This window comes from Anabrus simplex, chromosome 1 (genome assembly GCF_040414725.1).
Source record: "Anabrus simplex isolate iqAnaSimp1 chromosome 1, ASM4041472v1, whole genome shotgun sequence".
NCBI lineage: Eukaryota > Metazoa > Arthropoda > Insecta > Orthoptera > Tettigoniidae > Anabrus > Anabrus simplex.
In genome coordinates, this window is record NC_090265.1 from 236,480,928 (window position 1) to 236,501,278 (window position 20,351).

The 20,351-nt window shown below is 37.3% G+C and overlaps 1 protein-coding gene across 1 annotated transcript in view; it reads left to right on the top strand.

The window, feature by feature from the left end:
• The window catches only part of Mlh1 (DNA mismatch repair ATPase Mlh1), a 205,953-nt gene that overhangs the window by 28,696 nt on the left and 156,906 nt on the right, over positions 1–20,351 (top strand). Inside the window, exons 2-4 of the mRNA XM_067158893.2 lie at positions 986–1,249; positions 14,105–14,401; positions 17,379–17,512. Coding sequence (XP_067014994.1) covers positions 986–1,249; positions 14,105–14,401; positions 17,379–17,512 — 695 coding nt within the window. The remainder of the gene's footprint in view (positions 1–985; positions 1,250–14,104; positions 14,402–17,378; positions 17,513–20,351) is intronic.

Genomic DNA, 20,351 nt, shown 5'->3' on the forward strand with positions numbered 1-20,351 from the left:
GATAAACCAGATGGATCCTCATGTTTAGTAATTGATTATAGAAAGGTTAATACTAAAATTGTGTGTGATTCGTGTACCCTGTTCCCAAATTGCAAAACTCTTCATCACTTTTCTAGTACTTCATCACTAGTACCAAATACTTTTCTGTTTTGGATATTAATTCTGCCTATCATAAAATTCCATTAGATGACCAAAGTCATAAAATAACAGCTTACCATCTGGCCTATATGAATTTACCAAAGTGCACCTTTGGATTAAACCTAGTATCGCAGATTATGTAACGTCTCATAGATAATCTAGTTGCTGTCATTAAATTTAAATGCATTTGGTCGTATATTGATGACCTGATCTACCGTCTGGATTTTATCTTTCATATCTTGCATCGTAATGAAGTTCTTACTCATTTAAGAGCTACAAATCTGACTATAAATCATTCCAAGATTTTATTAGCTAGACCATCTGTTAAATTTCTTGGCCATATTCTCTTGCAGGATGGGATTTCTGTCAACCCCAACAGAATATCCACAATACACCAAATATATCCTTTCATAAATCTAAAACAGCTTTGGTCAGTTGTGGGTATGGTAAAATTTTATAACAGGTTCATGCCTAACTTTTCCAATATTACAATTCCCTAATATTTCATTGCCTTTTGAAGTACACACTGATGCTTCAAATATTGGCTGTTGCCAGTACCTTGAACCAAGTCATTGATCAGTTCTCTCTATTGCTTATTTTAGTTGCCTCCTATTTCCCACAAAGCACAATTATTTCACCTTTGGGAGGGAAGCTTTAGCTCTCCTCCTGACCTTGGAAAGGTTTTCCATCCAGCAGTTTATGGTATATTAATAATGTTGGATGGGTTTCTCTTCTGTGTGTCTCTTACCTTAGGTCTGTTTGTTAACATGTGCTTTATATTCTACTTTTGTTAGCTTTCAGACTTTAGTATTTAGCTAAAAACTTTATACTTTTGATTTTGTTCCAGCCTTGATGCCAAAGCAACTTCCATCCATGTGACTGTAAAAGAAGGTGGACTTAAGCTGTTGCAGATTCAGGATAATGGCACTGGTATCCAGAAAAAAGACTTAGAAATTCTTTGTGAGCGTTTTACCACCAGCAAACTCCATGCATTTGAGGACTTACGTTCTTTAACTACTTATGGCTTCAGAGGAGAAGCTTTAGCCAGCATAAGTCATGTTGCCCATCTTACTGTCATTACAAAAACAGCAAGTGATAAGTGTGCTTACAAGTTAGTATCTCTTTAATATACTTTATCTCTTACAGTACATATTTTCTTCATTTTTATTGATAGTTACATTTGATTTGGTGGTTTCCTCAGAGAATCAGCAGTAAAGTGTTGGGATCTAAATCCTGGGAGAAGTAGTTGGATTTTTGAAAGGTGGAAATCTATTTGGCATTCCAAATTGTATGTTGTCTTGTAAAAGCTATCTGGTGACACATTTGGTGCCTAAATTAAACTCAACAATAGGTCATCCAATACAGTTTTTATTTTTCTACAACTTGATAGAGCCAAAGATGTTAAATTTGATACACAGGCAGCCTAAATGCCTGAACACAGTAGTTGAGCCCATACAATGTTTATTATTGGCATTATGTGATTTGCTTTGATTTTATCTGATTAAATTAATTTCAAATTTTCAGACATTGCCATCATATTGATATTAAGTTGCATTCAAATTAATCTGAACAACATACAGAAAAGTGTTCTCTTGTAATAAAAGTCGTCAAAACTACTGAGAATCAGGCAGCTCCAATTACAGAGAAATGTACCTTAACACTAGTTGTGATGTTTGTTTTTCAAAAGAGCAGCGCATTTTAGAGGGGATTCCACCAATAATATGCAAATATTATTTTTTCTTCATTGTGAAACCGCTCCTTGGCTGGCGGGACCTAGTGTTTACAGTGCACTATGTCTTCTGGTATGGGCTAGAGCAATTTTGTTACTTTCATTGATCTGTCTCAGCTTTATCCTTGGCTTTGACAAAATGAAAGTGACTGAGGTATGAGTGATACTAGTAATGCCATTCCTTCTGCAGCCAGTCCCTGCTATGAATGGTGTGAAAATATTGCTCATAGGGTCGGTTGGTGCATGCATTTCGGTGGGCTTGGCAGACTGATATGTAATAGCAACTTCTGGTTCAGTGAGGAAAGCAACGGAAAACTACCTCACTCCTCATTTCCCTAGTACGCCTCTTCAGTGATGGCTAGGCCATCTATTACAGCTGATGGCGGAGCTGTTGAGTATCCAAACACCCTTCGGGCTGAGGACTAAACACACATACATACGTTGTGAAACCACATGTTATAAAAGATCATATAATCTCATTTTCATTGATATACCCAGTTTTGCCATTATTCTCTTGTTCCAAATGGCCCATAAATTTTTAATGGGGTTGATATCGGGTGAGTTGCCAGGCCAAGTGAGCACTCGAATATGTTTGTCTTCAAGGAACTTGTTCACCTTTTCAGATGTAACATGGTGCAAGACCTTGTTGAAAATATCACCATCTAATGGCGAATGTTTTTGTTATTCAGGCACTACCCTCCTTTGAAGGATTTTTATTGTACTGGTCACTGTTCATCATACCCTTAACAGGGACTAGAGGTCCTGTCCCTTTGTAGGTAAAACATCCCCGTAACGTTTGGAGGATGTTTAGGGTGCTCGTTGTACATCGGCTGGTGACGTTTTCTCTGATGCTTCTTCATCAGATTAATTTGCCTGTATATGAGGAACTCGCTGACCACATACTTAGAAATGGCTTTGATCTGAAAATCTTTCTTCCAATCTTCACTAGTCCAGTTTGTATGGAGCTTAGCCCATATCAATAGCCTTTTGCTTGTTTCTCCATTTAGGTCAACAGTTAAGAGCCTAGGGTTTATTTTATTCTTCCTAATGAGTAAATGGTTGCCTTTTGGTGTAGTCTTATGCTTCCTATCAAAGTTAGGAAATTATAAACTGGACATGGTTTTTCATCAGTATCATTTCAAAATGGAAGTTACTATAACCACACCAATGCCATTTATTGAAGCAATTTGTCTTTGTGTCATAGAGGTATGCTCAGCTAAATGGCACAGTTTTTTAACATTTCCGCAGGGTGGTATCCACTATCAATGTGTGGTACAATAACACAACACAATACTGAAAATGTATACAACCTTACTTGGAGACATTCAAGTAATGACTGTGTTATAAAGAACATCTAATAATGTTCAATAATATTAACAAGACAGCCATACACCTACAATGCGATACTCTTGACAGTGGGAATAGTATTTAGCAGAAACACGTGATTCTGCCAACATTAGTTATAGAAAGTCTGAGATAAGACTGTATTTGGATTATTTTTCATGCCGGGCTGAGTGGATCAGGCAGTTGAGGCACTGGCCTAAAACAGAACACCTTGAAAGACTAGAGTTAGAAAGGTCATATTCACAGGACATGTTCAATAATATGTTCTGCAGAAACGAATAGCATTTCTGTCACTGAGGTTCAGCATGTGTCCTGTTGCCTCGTAGGCACTGGGTCCTACATGGGCGCTGATAACTTGTCGACGCGTATAAGGCGCGAATGGTGGCCTGGGGTATAGACATCCATGCTGCGTTCACCTGATTCCACAGTTATACAGTTCATCTTTGGTGGTTGGCACTGGGTCACAGCGCCGCACCCATCATTTCACCATTTCCCACACATTTTTTATTGGCAACAAATCTGATTATTGCGCGGGCGAGGGCAACAGTCTGACAACCTGTGACAACATGAAGGCACATGTTCGTGCAGCAACATGTGATCGCACATTTTCCTGCTGACAAGTGGCATTTGAGGTGTTGTGCAGAAGCGGTATGGCTACAGGTCGCAGGATGTTATTCACGTAGGTCAAACTGGTCGTGGTGCCTTGGACATAAACCAACTGTGATTTGTGGTTGTACCCAATAGCACTCCACATCATAAGGCCTTGAGTTGGCGCTGTATGCCTTGTATGAATACAGTCAATGTGATGCCTCTCCCCCTGTCTGTGGCGAACCAAAATGTGGCCATCATTAAAAAAAAAAAAAAAAAGAAAAAAAAAGAAAAAACAGAACCTGGATTCGTCTGGAAACACTATCTGCTGGCATTCCTGTTCCCAGTAACGTTGTTCCATACATCGTTGCAGTCTAGCATGTTTATGCACATTAGTCAAATGTAGGCGGATAAGTGGAGGACACACCGGTAACCCATACTGTAATAAATGGTGACGGACTGTCACTCCTGATAGCGTACAATGTGTTACACTGTTCCACTGTTGTGCCAGAGCCGAGGAGGACGCAGATCTGTCCTGCAATGCCATTCGGATGAGGGGTGTATCTTCTCGGGGAGTCATCTGAGTGGTGCGACCAGACCCATCTCATCGTGTTCTACGACCTTCTGTGAACCATTCTGTACACACCCGTTGCACTGTCGACACACTTTGTCCCAGACGAGCAGGAATTTCCCGGATGGATGCATTATGTTCTCTCATGCCAGCGCCCTCTTTCAAACTCACTCATTTGATGGTACGGTTCTCGCATATATCTGTGAGGTGTCTGCTCGAGTCACACTGATCCATTACCTTCGGTTTATAGCGACAGCGAGAGCCACAGGCACAATTTACCAGTCATTAGTGGTGTGCCGAGATATTGATGTGGACGTTGAACCTGAGGGCCAACATGATTCAAATGCTGATCATTTCTTCAGAGCATACTAATGCTCATGTCCTGTGAATATGTACTCCTGTTTCGAGTCTTTCAAGGTGTTCTGGTTTTTATGAATATGAGTGTAGTTTCTGGGCATTTTTAAAATAATACAGACAATATGTCACCTTTACCATCACATGCACGGCCACATGGTTAACTAGATCAGTCGATAGCCATCCAGGCAATTCATTTTGTTTTGAAGTGTATATAGTGTTTATGTAAAGTGTCTATAATTAATCATTAAAATAAAAGTTTCATTTATGTGTAATAATAATAATCCTGGATCTGCACATTGGCCCAAAGGAAAACACGGACCCCTCGATTTATGGGAGGCTCTTCCTGTCTGTTGTTGGTCGGTATCCAGATTCAGTCGTCGTTTACACGGATGGTTCGAGGGCTGAAACAAAAGTGGGCTGTGCGTTCGTTGCCTACAATGATAGGTTTCTTTTTGCTCTCTGGGAAACCTGTAGTGTGTAGGCCTACACAGCAGAGTTATATGCTATCTGTGAAGCCATAAGTTTTGTTATTATATGTAATTTAATGTTATAATTATTCCTGCAACATTATCTTTGTCTGTTATACATATGTTTTAGTTATCACATGATCTGTTTAGTTTTATTTGGCTGAAGATGGCCACTAAGAGGTTGAAACTAGTCCCAAGACTTATGTAATATCATTTACTTGATATATTGTATTGAAAAGGTATCTCAATTTATTCTTATAGTGATTTTTATATATCGAATGGCAATGTTTTAAATATTGAACTGAACTATTTATTATAAATCATGTTACCTTTTGACGTTATATGGTTGTAATAACATGAACAAAATATAATGATTCTTAAATATAAATCACAAAAGTAGAGGAGGCAATATTAATAGGCTACATATTAAAATATCCTGAGAAACACAAAAATCAGTTTATCTCTATCTTTCCACAGAGAGCGGAACTTTAGTCTTCCTTGTTTCTTTTCTTTCTCTTCAATTCTTCCCGTACTCCTCTGAAGATATCACGTATGTTTTCATTAATCTAAACTGATGAGATTTTTCCTGGTACTTGAGGGACTTGGAGAAAATATTTTTAAAGAATCCTTGCTACTACTTGAGGTGGGTGAGCAAGCAAGTTCCGAAGCGATTTCATTCTCATTCAATAATTTCTGCTTGTGAACTTTTGCTCCACTATTCAAAATGACGGCACCAGGAAAATCCTTCGTGGGGGAAGGTACATACACGTTTAAACGTTCATCATTCCATGTGAAATCATCTCTGCCCTGATCATCATCATCTTCTGATGAACTGTCTGTCATTGTTTCATTATGATCAGACGATATTGTTTCACGTGTTGCATTGTACCGAGTTGTAACACTTTTCGAATAAACGTCCAACTCTGGTTCACCATCATTCTGCTTTTCTCCACCACGTCTCAGTTTGTCATTGAACTTATCGAGAATACAAGGAAGTAAGAATTCTTCCAGGTCATCAAGCCCAAACTTTGACTTCTGATTGGAAGTGGAAAGGGATGAATGTCTGCCGTCGACACTCTCTTGCTGTTGCCTTCCCACTAGGGTTTTCAAAATATCTGCAACACATTTCGTGTAGTCTATTCCTACTGATCTGCATTTAGGGCTGTCGTCCAGGTGGCAGGTTCCATATCTGTTGTTTTCGTAGCCTTTTCTTAAATGATTTCAAAGAAATTGGAAATTTATTGAACATCTTCCTTGGTAAGTTATTCCAATCCCCTTCCCCTTCCTGTATGTACCCTATGTATGTTGGGTATTCAGCCTGAAGGCTGGTTGGATCCTCAACAGGTTTGCCATTAGCTGTCATAGATGGCCTAGGTGTCACTGAAGAGGCGTAGTAGGGAAATGGGAAGTGAGGTAGTTTCCCCATGCTTTCCTCACCGAGCCAGAGTTGCTATTGCACATCAGTTTGCCAAGCCCACTGAAATGCCTGCACCAACCGACCCTATGAGCGACATTTTCACACCATTCATAGCAGGGAATGGCTGCATAAGGAATGGCATTACTAGCGTCACTCATACCTCAGTCACTTTCATATTGTCAAAGCCAAGGAAGAGACTGAGACAGGTCAATGAAAGTAACAGTTTTATTCTAGCCCATGCCAGAAGACATAGCGCACTGTAAACACTACATCTTGCCAGCAAAGGCAATGAATATTAGCCCCAATTTGTCCTCTTGAATTCCAACTTTATATTCATATTGTGAACTTTCCTACTTTCAAAGACACCACTCAGACTTATTCATCTACTAATGTCATTCCACACCAACTCTCCACTGAGAGCTCGGAACATACCACTTATTACATATTACAAAATTCATTATTTGATCCATATTGAGACTCAATAATTGTGAAGAATTTAAAGGCCTTTGAGAGTCTACCTACTCAATACAAAATACACTTTAATTATTTGTTTATAAAGTCACATTAACACACAGGACATGTTTTGTCCTGACTCTCAAAGGCCTTTAAATTCTTCACATACCACTTAGTCAAGCAGCTCGCCTGCTTGCTCCCAAGTCTTCTCAGCCCAAACTTTGCAACATTTTTATAATGCTACTCTTGTGTCAGAAATCGCAGAGAACAAATCGGGCTGGTTTTCTTTGGATTTTTTCCATTTCTTGAATCAAGTAATCCTGGTGAGGGTCCCATACACTGGAACCATACTCTATTTGGGGTCTTACCAGAGACTTATATGCCTTCACATTTACATCCTTACCCCTAAACACCCTCTTAACCATGTGCGGAGATCTGTACCCTTTATTTACAATCCCACTTATGTGACTATCCCAATGAAGACTTTTCCTTATATCAACACCTAGGTATTTACAGTGATCCTCATAAGGAACTTTCACCCCATCAACACAGTAATTAAAACTGAGAGGACATTTCCTATTTGTGAAAATCACACCCTGATTTTAACCCCATTTATCATCATAAAACTTTCTTTAACATGGGTGCAAAATTTACCTTGGTTACTGAGGTACCGAGAGTCATATTTTCTCGTCTTGAAGAGCATTTTTCCCCATCACCTCCTTAGAGGTGCAAATACCCCCACATCTGCTGGTTGCAGAAGATGGGTGGCATTAGGGAAAAGACAGTACATTATAATTCCATGGTGTTGACAATATTCACTAACTTGAAGGGATGAATGTCTCCTGTGTCCATCAAGAAATAGAATAACAGGAAGTGTAATTTTCTCTACCTCTAGCCATGACCTAAAGGGTTGAAGGTAGTTCAAAAACATTGGGGCCACTTTCAGTTTTCTTGTAGGTCAGTGTCTCAGGTACACTACCTTTGATAAATTGCTAAAGTCGTATGTTCTGTAGACGATCGTTATTGGGGCAAAACGCCCGTCGGCACAGACATTTCAGAGCAGTGTTATGTCTTCTTTCTCTTTAATGGTTGCCGTAATTTGAAGCTGTTCCCCTCAGACTCTAAGGTACTTTCCTGAAACCTTATGGAACAGATAATTTGTCTCATCTGCATGAAGATACTGCTTGGGTCTTCCATAATTGATCTTACATCCACAGATTCCAGGTAGTACGACAGTCCAGCAAACCAACCACATATTCTTTCTTCCGAGACAGCATCCGTGCCCTTGCTAATGGTTTCAACCTTCTTCTGAGACAGGGAAGGATGTCGTTCCATAAAACCCTTGAACCAGGTTTTACCAGGTCTTCCATGCTTAAACGGTGTGCTCTTTCCTGATGACTGCACAGTTTACTGGACAGTGTCGAATAAATTCTTTTTCTTCAATGGAAATCCTCTCCTAGCCATGTTGATTTCCCATTCACTAATGCCCTGTTCTTCTTGTGGACTCAGGAAAGGTTTCCAGCAAGGGCAGTCCAAATCTTGTGATGTTCAGATAGTTTGCAGTTTAACGTTGTTAAAGGGACCTGGTATGTTTCAGACGTCTGCCTTTGGGACATCATATCGGACTTAACTTATTGAACAGCTTCAGTCAAGGCAGATAACAAATACGGACACTGTTTCATTTTTTCAACAGGTTTAACTTTGATTTTTGGACATTTCTCCTGTTGAGTGTCTTAATTTTGACCATTGTAAGGCTCTCAGTACTAGTTAAGGAAAATAAGCAAGAACTGCAAAAACAATCATTTTCTGCTTTTAATCCTCTACTCTGTTTATTGCACAATATTTACCCAGTAGCGGCAATTGGGAGATTGAGGTGGGGGAGGGGGAAATATTTTTACACACTGTAAGCAGCCCTGAAGATGGTTTTCCATGGTTTCCCATTTTCACACCAGGCAAATGCTGAGGCTGTACCTTAATTAAGGCCACGGCCGTTTCATTCCAATTCCTAGGCCTTTCCTATCCCATCGTCGCCATATGACCTGTCTGTGTCGGTGCGACATAAAGCCACTAGAAGAAAAATAATGGAGTACGTGAACTACCAGGGATCAAGGCTTATAGGGCTGGTAGAGTATAAAATTAAACAAATTGAGGCACAAAATGGAAGATTTGGGATCTAATTTTTATGATCTCTAGTGTTAAATGGCTAAAATGTAATAAAAATGTATTTTTTCCAAAAAGTTGGGGGCAACTGCTCCCGCACACCCCATCTTTGTCGCCGCCACTTTATTTGTCGATGATGACAACCCTTGGAAAGTGACAGGATTGTTAAATAAAGTGATTAGCGCAATGTTCAGCATCAAACTGATACAAGACATCGTAAAAGAAATCTAACTATACCCGATGAGCGTTCAAATTCAGGCTCTGTCAAGTTACAGACAGACGCCTCAGCAGTCACGACCACAGAAATATGGACTTCTGTGCTAAAGGAAACAATACTACAGATTAATCGTAAACAGGCCATTAATTTTCAGTGATGTTCGATATTAAGGGTAGTTTTTGGTATTGAATGAACCTCATTTATCGAATGAATTTTTGAAATTATAAAGTGGGAGTCAAATATCGAACAGTATTTTATTTTAGAAGTAAATATGAAGATAGGTGGAGAATGTGACTTCTGCAGTTTGAACCCTTGTGTATTGTTGTTATAAAATGTAGCAATATTTATGGCCATATTAGGTCTGCCTCTGTGCTGTAGTGGTTGTTGTTATTAGCTGCCACCTCCAGAGGCCCAGGTTTGATTCCTTGCTCTGCCACGAAATTTGAGAAATGGTACAAGAACTGGAACTACATTAATCTTTCAGAGTTTTCTTTGTTTGCAGTATTATCTGCTTCTTTTGACATAACAAGATATGTAGTATAGGGAAATTTGAATAAATTTAGATATTGTTTTATTGAAATTGCTGATTTCATTATTCATTCAGAGATATGCAATTTTATCTTATAACATGATAATTAGGCTTAGTAATGATAAAATAATTTTAAAATTCACTAATTAATTGTCACAAAAATACCTGAAGTGCCTATTACCTACACACCCGGGATAGATAGTCTATCCTCATGCATATTTTGATACTAGCTGTAATACCAGTCGTTGACGGGACAATCATATAGCTTGTGCAAAGTTATCTAACTCCCCAGCTAGCTTCCGCCAATATTCAGGCAGGCTGTTTTACTCGGGACTCAGCAGTGATGCCATTTATCAGAGATGTGTGTGGCAGCAGAAGAGACAAATCACATCACAACAAACAATGATCAGTGTAATGTTATTGTAGATCAGTTTTATGAACTTTCGATATTGTAGGCCTGCACATTTAGTTTTCTTCTGACTCTGTGATATTATTGCATCTAATGAAAAGGGAATCCCTTCTTCTTTCATGATTCCCTCTTTTCTTATTCTTCAAGCGATCGTTCCTTTAGGATTTTTCTCTTTTTTTCTTTTAAATAATCATCTTCACAATTGTCCTTGTTGATATGCACCATTGACAAACTTGACAAAAACTATCCCCAGTTATGTTTGAACATTATTTCCACGTTACCAATGCTCGGCGTTGATATGGACTAAGCAACAAAAGTCGGGAGTCATGAATTCTATTATCATACTCAGTACGGTAAAACTGTATAAGTGCCGGGCTGAGTGGCTCAGATGGTTGAGGCGCTGGCCTTCTGACCCCAACTTGGCAGGTTTGATCCTGGCTCAGTCCAGTGGTATTTGAAGGTGTTCAAATACGTCAGCCTCATGTCGGTAGATTTACTGGCACGTAAAAGAACTCTTGCGGGACTATGCACTTCGGCATCACCAAAAACCGTCAAAGAAGTTAGTGGGACGTAAAACAAATAACATTATTATTATTAAAACTGTATAAGACATAAATGATTGGAAATTGTATTATCTATAACTTTTGTTATGTAGTATTTTTCAATGGGACTAATAACATAGGTATTTGAAAATTAAATTTTAGGCGCCTTCCCCTAAACTACCATTTCATCCAGCGTGAATAAAATTATTTATAGCCTACACTGTAGTGTCTTATTCCCTGACTTTACATACCGATTTTCATTAAATTCTCTTCTCCCATTTTCGGCGTTGATATGGACTTGGGCAAAAAAAATTGAAATTTATGAATATCTCTGTTAACATAGCCGGTACGGTAAAAATGGATAAGACATAAATGATCGTAAATTTAATTCTATAGATATAACTACTTATGTAGTATTTATCTATAGCCTAGATTGTAGTGCCTCACTTTCTGACTTTACATACCGATTTTCAATCAATTCTCTTCAGCCATTTTCCCTTGATGTGCGTACATATATACAGACAGGGATGATGGAATATTAAAGTGATTTCCTTGTTACTGTGCACACGACCTGATACAGAAATGCCATTCTTTTTTAATTCTGAGCAAGGTATAGACAAAACTCTTATTTTATATGTATAGGTAGCAGCCGCAGAAATTTCATTTGTTTTCATGCCAGGTATTTTCATCAGTGTTATCCCATGGAGAGCACTGAGATGGGTACAGTATGCATGTCCAACCCTTTTCTTGTTTCTCTGTGGGGCAAGGTATATAGTGAAGTGAATCTTCATAGTGAGTTTTAATAACTGGATGCCCTTCCTGAAGTCAACCTCATCAGGGGACTTAATGAAATGAATGACGTGATGCATGATAGTAGGAAGGAAGAGGGTGAAACCCGGTGCTGGCACATTGCCAACTCCTGTCGAATAGCACCAAATTGTCTGCTCAAGGCTTTACGTCTCCATCTGATGGACGAATCACCATCAGCAGCGTCATATGACCTAACTAATAGGAACAAGAAAGGTCCACCTATTCAATACCATACAATGTTATAAAATAATGTATAACATTTTATTATTCTTAGTACCGGTTTCGATGCTGGTGTGCATTATCATCAGCCATAAAATTAGAAAAACATACAATGACAAGGTTACAAAAACAATGCATAAAGTGTACACAAATTTTACAAAATAATGCATGACTTAATTAAAAACATGATCGTAAACATTAACTAAACCTAAAAATATAGCACCAATTGTCTTAAAACTTTGTATATACTTCCTCTTGACAAGGGTCCTCTGAATCTAAAAGAGTTGAAGAATATGTGAGCAGATTAAATTGAGCCGAGGATAAAAACTAATATCTCACTATTTTAAAAGTCCGAGAGCATATTTCCTTATTTCGTAAGATTATTTGTATAAAAGATTTTCTTGCTGAACATCCACTGAATCTTGAAGTAACAGGTGCAATTAATAAGAAAACATTTTACTATTAGTTAAAAAATCTGTCATTAAAATAACGTAACTAGTCATAAGACATAAAAACTTCTAGAACTAAAAAGGACATGAAGAAGCTTCAAACACTGTTGTGCGTAATAAAATACATGTCTTCTCTAACTTAAAGAACGTGGCTGGATTTGGTCTGCTGAGTATTAAATAACAAAATTATAATTTTATTTTTACATGAAAATAAGGCGGACACTGTGTTTCCAGGGTACTAAACGATATTCTCGGTTCAAAATGGGACCTAAAGCAGATACAGAAAAAGAGGAGAATGTTAAGAAAAGCCTTTGAAAAAAGATAAAAGGTAAGGTCCTGTCATAAGAATTAACATGAATATGAGACTCACCTCTGGCAGCATGTATGATATGTATAATCAAACGTTAGAGAAGACACTGAGAGACCTAACTCCACGTGAGCACTTCAACGAGGTTTGTTATTTAACCCAGGCTCTTGGCACACAGTCTAGTGATTAGAAATTGTATACCTCCACCTCCCTTACTCTACTGGGCAGGGTACACCACTATATGAACAGTATAGCCAACATACAATTCTTAAGTTCCTAAATTTTACATAATAGCTTATTATTTCTTCCTATCATAGTAATTTGCTTGGTGGTGATTCCAAAACTGTGAATATGTTTGTTTTTCTGCTATGTTGTTTCCAAATGTTTAAGAGGTGCAGTTACTTCTGCATCTCCTGAAAAGAAAAAAGCTTTGACTGGAAGCATATGCAGGCTATCTTAATACAGACACAATTCGTTGTAAACATTTTGTAACAAATTAGTACTAAGTAACAATTATCTTAGTAGCACATTGGTTAATTTCATTCACAAAATAGTGTGCTTTTATTTATAGATAATTCATTTAAAGATATTTTTGTTGTGCTTATTTGAATTGTAAACTGTATTGCCAAAAATATCTTAATGGGTTTGGGTGAGTTAAGACCTATCAACAGAATTTGATTCTGAAGTTGTCAGACATGACCTGAGAAATGTCATTTTTATTGTGGTTATTTTAATTTCATTTTTGAATTTATAATAATTTGGGAATTTATCTTCCTAGTGCCAAACGTTTCTTTTTCTTTTAATTGGTATCACTGTATAATACATTACTTGTTATTTGTTTGTTTGTTTGTTTGTTTGTTTGTTTGTTTCCATTACTTAATATACACTGACTGGGGGAAAAAAAGTGAATCATTGTAAAATTTGAATCAGAAACCAATAAACACCAACATACAGAGACAACTTCTCTTTAAGAAGATTTTGTGAGTTAATGAACATATATACAACATTTTGAGATAAGACCATGAGCTGCTTTTCAACACTAAAGGCTGGGTGCTGATTGTATTGCACCTGCAGGCAATAAAACCTTTTAAGTTAAGTGAAAATGCAAAAAAACTTGTTTTGAACATTTTTTTAAAATACAGTAAATGGAAGTTGAACGCTGACCTTTGATGGTGCGAATACATACTCCATGCAATGTGTTCTATAATCAATAAAAAGAAAGGTTTCAAGTTAATAACTTTTTTGAAAGTTTAGCATGATCCACTTTTTTGCTGGTCAGTACATATTTTTTCATGTTTATTATTGATGGAAGAAGTGTCTCTGTCAGTAAACAGTGAAATGTCGTTTCATTCACCACAAATTTGTGTAGTTCCTCATTTGTTTTGTATGTTTTTCCAGAGTGTCGTATGAGGATGGCAAGTGGACAGGGCCTCCTGTTCCTTGTGGTGGAAAACAAGGAACACAGATTATTGTTGAAAACCTCTTTCACAATGTGGCAACTCGACAGAAGATGGTTAAGAATGCTTCAGAAGAATTCCAAAAGATTGGTGATGTTGTTAGTCGATATGCCATTCACAATTCCAATGTTGGTTTTGCTCTTAAGAAATATGGAGATGATGAAGTCAATCTCAAAACTCTACCTAACTCAACAACAGTGGATAACATACGCACTGTATATGGGACAAATGTTGCAAAGTATGTTTTATATAACACTATTAGGAAGTTATATGTAATTTAAATATAAGTGTAGCCACCATATTTACTTGTGTGTTATGTACACATTTATGAATCCTAGGAGAAAAGCAGTTAGAAACTCAACTTTTAGAGCCTTCATTGGGATTACCTATTTCAGCAGTGGCCAAGTCCCTTTACATTCTATGTTCACTTGGCTTCTCTTTTTGTCTTTTCCACAGTGCATGACTACAGTTTTCTTTTTACTTATTACCATTTCAAACTCCTTCAGATTTCCATTCCAAATGTCCAGTCTCCTTTGTACTTCCTTTTCTCCTTTTCCCCAAATCACCTCATCATCTGCAAACAGCAAAGCATTCACTTCATCACTACTGATACTCTGCTTTCCACGTTTCATGCTTTCATCCATCAATATAATAAACAGTAATGGCGATAATGTACTTCCTTGCTTGAGACCTTTTTTTGTATAAAATGTTTCAGTCATCACTCCCCACTTGTACACTGCTTTTACTCTCATTATACAACATTTTTATCTTGTTAATTAATGATTTTTGGTGCATTCCTTTTCAGTAGGCATTCCCATACATGTTTTCTCTTAACTGTATCATAAGCTTTTTCCAAATCCAAAACTACGAAGATGATTTCCTTATTCCTTTCCAGATGTTTTTCCATTATCGTCTTGTTGATCTGTTCAGTCTGAAGCCATATTTTCTCCCTCTAACTGTTTCTATTATATCCCTCAGTCTTTTGCCTATGGCTTTCTCCATCACTTTTAGCCATGTGATAATAGGGTTATACCTCTATAATTTTCACATTTCTTTCTATTTCCTTTTTTGATCAATGGTACAATGGTTCTTTGTTGCCAATCATCAGGTATCTTTTCATTCTTCCATATGGCATTGAGGGCTCGGTATAGCCATTGTAGTCCAATGCTTCCTGCTACTTTAATCATATCAGCATTGAATTTGTCTTTTCCACTTGCTTTCGTCATTGCTTTCACTGCCCTTTCAACTTCCAACCATGTTATTGGGTTCTCTTCTTTTTCTCCATCTGTTATTTCCCTTTTCTTATCTCCTCCTTCCTCTGAGCAGTCATCCTCATTATAAAGTTTTTCAAAATACTTTGCCATCACCTTTTGAAGACCCTTTTCGTCATGTACTATGAATCCATCTCCTCTCTCTAATGCCTTGATTTTTTTCTTGATTTATGCTTTTCAATTTTATTACTCTGTATAATAGTTTCTGATTTCCTCAACTATCTTGCTCAATTTTGTTGGTAAATTCTCTCCAACATTTCTCCTTTTCTTCCTTGATACTCCTTTTTACTTGTAGTTTCAGTCTTTTGTATTCCACATGAAAACTTTCTATCTTATTCTCATCCCTCTGATACATTTTTTGGTTTTCCTTTTCCATTTCTTTCTTCACCTTGTTCCTTTCTTTTATTTCTTTTTATTTTATTTTGTCTGTCCACCACTATTTCTCCTTTCTGTTAACATTTGCTTTTGTTTTTCTGCATACCTCAGTTGCTGCTTCCACAAATGTCTGTCTTAAATTGTCCCACTCTTCTTATCCACTTCGTATTTCCATGTTAGGCAACTTCCTTTTTATACAATCTTGGAATGTCATTCTTTTATCCTGCTCCTGCAATTCCCAAATCCTGATCTTTAGTTTCTTCTTATACTGGGCGAGTTGGCCGCGTGGTCAGGAACACGCGGTTGTGAGCTTGCATCCGGGAGATAGTGGGTTCGAATCCCACTGTCGGCAGCCCTGAAGATGGTTTTCCGTGGTTTCCCATTTTTACATGAGGCTGTACCTTAATTAAGGCCACGGCTGCTTCCTTCCAACTCCTAGGCCTTTCCTATCCCATCGTCGCCATAAGACCTATCTGTGCCGGTGCGACGTAAAGCAACTAGCAAAAAAAAAAGTTTCTTCTTCAATACAATTTTAGGGATTTTACTTGTTTTAATTCTACAATTAATAATCTATGATCACCTTCCATACTTTCACTGGGGATTATCTTCCTGTTGATGACGTATCTTCCCCATTCTTGGTCTGTTATTATAAAATCAATGAGTGTTCCATACTGTCCATCCCAACTATATTGGCTGATCTTATGGCTATTCCTCTTCATAAACCATGTGCTCTTTATTATCAGGTTATTTCTGTTACAAAAGTCCAACAGTTTCTCTCCATCTTCATTTCTATGACCATACTCATGTGGGCACAGAACATTCTCATATCCCATTCTACCAGTTCCCACATGAGCATTCAGATCTCTCATTATCATGATCCCATCTCCAACAATGTGTGTTTCCAGTTCATTGAGGAAATCTTCTTTTCCTTCCATGCTATATCCTGACTGTGGAGCATATACCTGTACTGTCTTCAATAGTTACTTGTTTATATGTACGTGCATTATTATAATTCTTTCATTTTCATACTCAACTTCGGTATTAGATCAACATTCTGATTCACTACAAATCCCTCTCCATTTCTTTTCTCTTTACTGTTACCTTTCCAGTACAAGGTTTACTCTTTTCTTAGTTTCTTTATCCCTTTCCCTTTCCATTTTATTTAACTTAATCCCAGGATGTCTAGTTTTGTCTCTCCATTAGATCAGTCAATTCATTTTTTTCCCCATTCATTGTTAAAATATTTGTTGTTCCAAATCGTTACAATGTAAATAAAGTAAAACGTCCCACATTAATAGACAAAAGTGTAGACAAATGTTGCAGGCATTCAGAGAATCTGTTCTGGAACTGGCAAGGTGATTTGTATTTGTTACCAAGGTCCAACTTGATCTATTGCTTTGAAGAAAATTTATTTGAAGGAAAAACACAGAAGCAGTGTATGTTGAAGTTTTGACAACCCTGTTGGTTCATTTTAGAGGCTAATTTTTATAAGCTAAAATTAGCTCTTACCTTGTTAACTTACAAGATTTATAAACTTGTATTTACTGGTGTGCTTCAATTTATTTGCAGGGAGTTAATACCTGTAGAGACTGAGGATGAAACGCTTCAATTCAAATTTCATGGACATATTACCAATCTGAATTATCACTCTCCTAAGTTGGTATTCCTGCTGTTTATAAACAATCGTCTTGTGGATTCAGATGGTATGTATTTTTGTTCATTTATAATGAGATTACATTGTTTCTCTTAAACTGTTTTTTTAATTTTATGGGGAAAGAAATGAGGAACAAGGGGTTTCTTTTTTATTGATCAGGTAAGATATTTGATCTACTACCAAAATTGAAATCTAGGATATAATTTTCAATTATACTATCTAGAATTAAAATTGGTTCATCCATGCAAAATCTATCATTTCATCAGACCCTCATTGACTACATGTGTGTGTAGGGACCATTACATTATGGAGGTGGATGTCTAGGAGGGTGATCACAAAAGATATTTGAAATCATAAATATGAAATGTCCATAAAATTACATCCAGTGATCAGTGTTGTGGAAAGCTTTTCCACTGGTCAGAACTGGTCACGATTCATCTCATTTTTGAGCCTAAAGATAAGCTGCCTTTAACTCTGGTCATTGGAACTCTGAAACAAACCCTGGGATATGTTTTGTTTCAAATGACCTAGATGATCATTTCTTACCTATTTTCCATAAAATGCTTGTAAACTTCCCACACAGTCAACAGTGTCCTGTACTCCTGGGAGTTGGAATTCAGCTACCTATTATCTGATGTGATCTCAATTCCTATGCTGGTACTTTGGCAAAGCCAACTGAGAAAAGTATTCTGCTGAGCTTGATAACAACATATCAATCCCACCAGATGTGAACATTTACAGCAGGTTTGTAAAATTAATGTTGGCTGCTAAAAGGCACATTCCAAGGGGAGTGATAAAGGATCATATTTCTGCCAGAATGAAGCTTGTGGAAAGTTCTACAGTAACTTTCAGGAGAACAAAGTGATGTAGCTGATGACCACCTTCATAACTTAGATGAAGGTAAACAAGAAGATGGATGGAGACTCTGCAAATCACTAACTTCAAGCATTCTAGCAGGAAGATTGGAGCCTTTTGAAGAAATTGTGTAAAGTACCACTGTACCTCAGCTTTCACCTCTAATGCCCGGTTTCTGAAATGGTGAGATATCTATCCGATAGCTATTGCTTTGTTACAGCTGTCGACTCGATAAATCTTCGCTGCGTTGCACAGCGTAATAGCTGCTAACTTATCGAACTGTCAACTATTGGCTCATTGATCAAGTTTCATTAATACACACTAGATGCCACCCCTCGTACTGCTTTGCTTTTATGCATTAGATTTGTTACCTAGATTGCCAGGCGCATGCGCACAAGTAATACATCGCATTTGAGCTTTCTGTGCAGCTCCCATTATCTCCTCTGTGCCATGCAGCGAGAAATTTGTAATCGACTAGTTCTTCCTGACGTGGGTGACAGTTTCGTAGTGTTTAAGGACTGTCAGAAGAATTTGACATTGTTTGAGAATTTCTAATGAAATATGCACACCAGTAGCATGTGCCACGCGCGATCCTGTTTACACTGAGAGTTAAGTATACCGTACCGGAGTCTCTTTCCTGTTATTCAAAAATATGAACATTGTTTGACCACGGTATAACTATATATATTGGGTAATTAACACAATTATATAACCTCGTAGTTCCTTGTAATGGAATATCGTTAATTAAAACAATCCCACGATAAAAGTATATGCTCACTGTCAATGCAAGTAGGACTGCTACGATAAATGTATAATTATCTATTATACTCAGTTACTGGTACCAGTGCTTTTATGAACATGAATGCAGTCACAGATACAAATACGATAAGGGTATCGTGATTACGTTCTATAATGTTGACCCTTTCTACAATTTCTTCGTCAGAAGAAGATGAGAAAGCCATAGAGAATTTTAACAAATAGGCCTACAATGTTAGTTTCTGATACTTAAGTACTGCGCACGCGTTACCAAGTTAACAAACAGATATCTCCTGCTCAGGGCCCTCTAAGTTAGCAGGAGATTTATCGAATCGATAGATGTATCTTATGTTCGTGCAACACCAAAGCACGAGTTAACTATTCGATACCGCTATAGGTTCGATATCTCACGTTCCAGAAACCGGGCATAAATCAAGTTACTGGCCAAATCGCATAAACAATGAAAGTGAAACCTGACACATATTGTAATCATTTTATGTCTTACAATTACTTCCATTCTCTGGTGCAAACATTTTCTCTTGTCGTGTTCAGTAGAAACATTGTAGGTGCAAACAACATACTTTTATAATTTTTTTAGTCCATAATTTTGCCACTACAATGAATATAACACCAGGATTTCTTCATGTTCTCAAAATTTTGTCAACATGGTTAGTTTGAAGAAAGAGAAAGTAATTAATGAATTACGCTGTGAGAGCTTAAATAGTATTGCAGAAGTAAATTTAGATATTTCAAGTGATCAGGAAAGTGATTTGTGACCTTCAACATCAACAAGTGTGCTTAAAAATTGTCATGTTTTACGTGCTAGGTCAAGTAATTCCTATGATTCGGACAGTGAGGAAATAAATATTGGAAATGTTTGTGATGTTGACTGTGAGAATGGTTTTCTGAAGCATGATCTTTCTAGAAATCTTGAACTGTTTCAAGGTAATCATGGGCTTACATATAATCCCATTGATCCTTATAGTGTTGGAGAAGTAATTGATGTGGTGATGAACTGTTCAGTCTTTTGTTGAGCAATCTAATCTTTATTGCCAACAAAATGTGAAAAGATATAAGGAATCCCCTAAAAACTTGAAAATTCAGTGGAAAAAATGAAGAAATTCCTAGCTATTAATATTTGTATATAAGGGGCAGGTGAAGAAAGACGGGAACAGGGATTACTGGAGTACCCATCCAATTACTGGGACTCATGATTTTGGAAACTTATGAGTCGTAATTGTTGGGAACCGATATAGTGTTCATGGCACTTAAGTAAC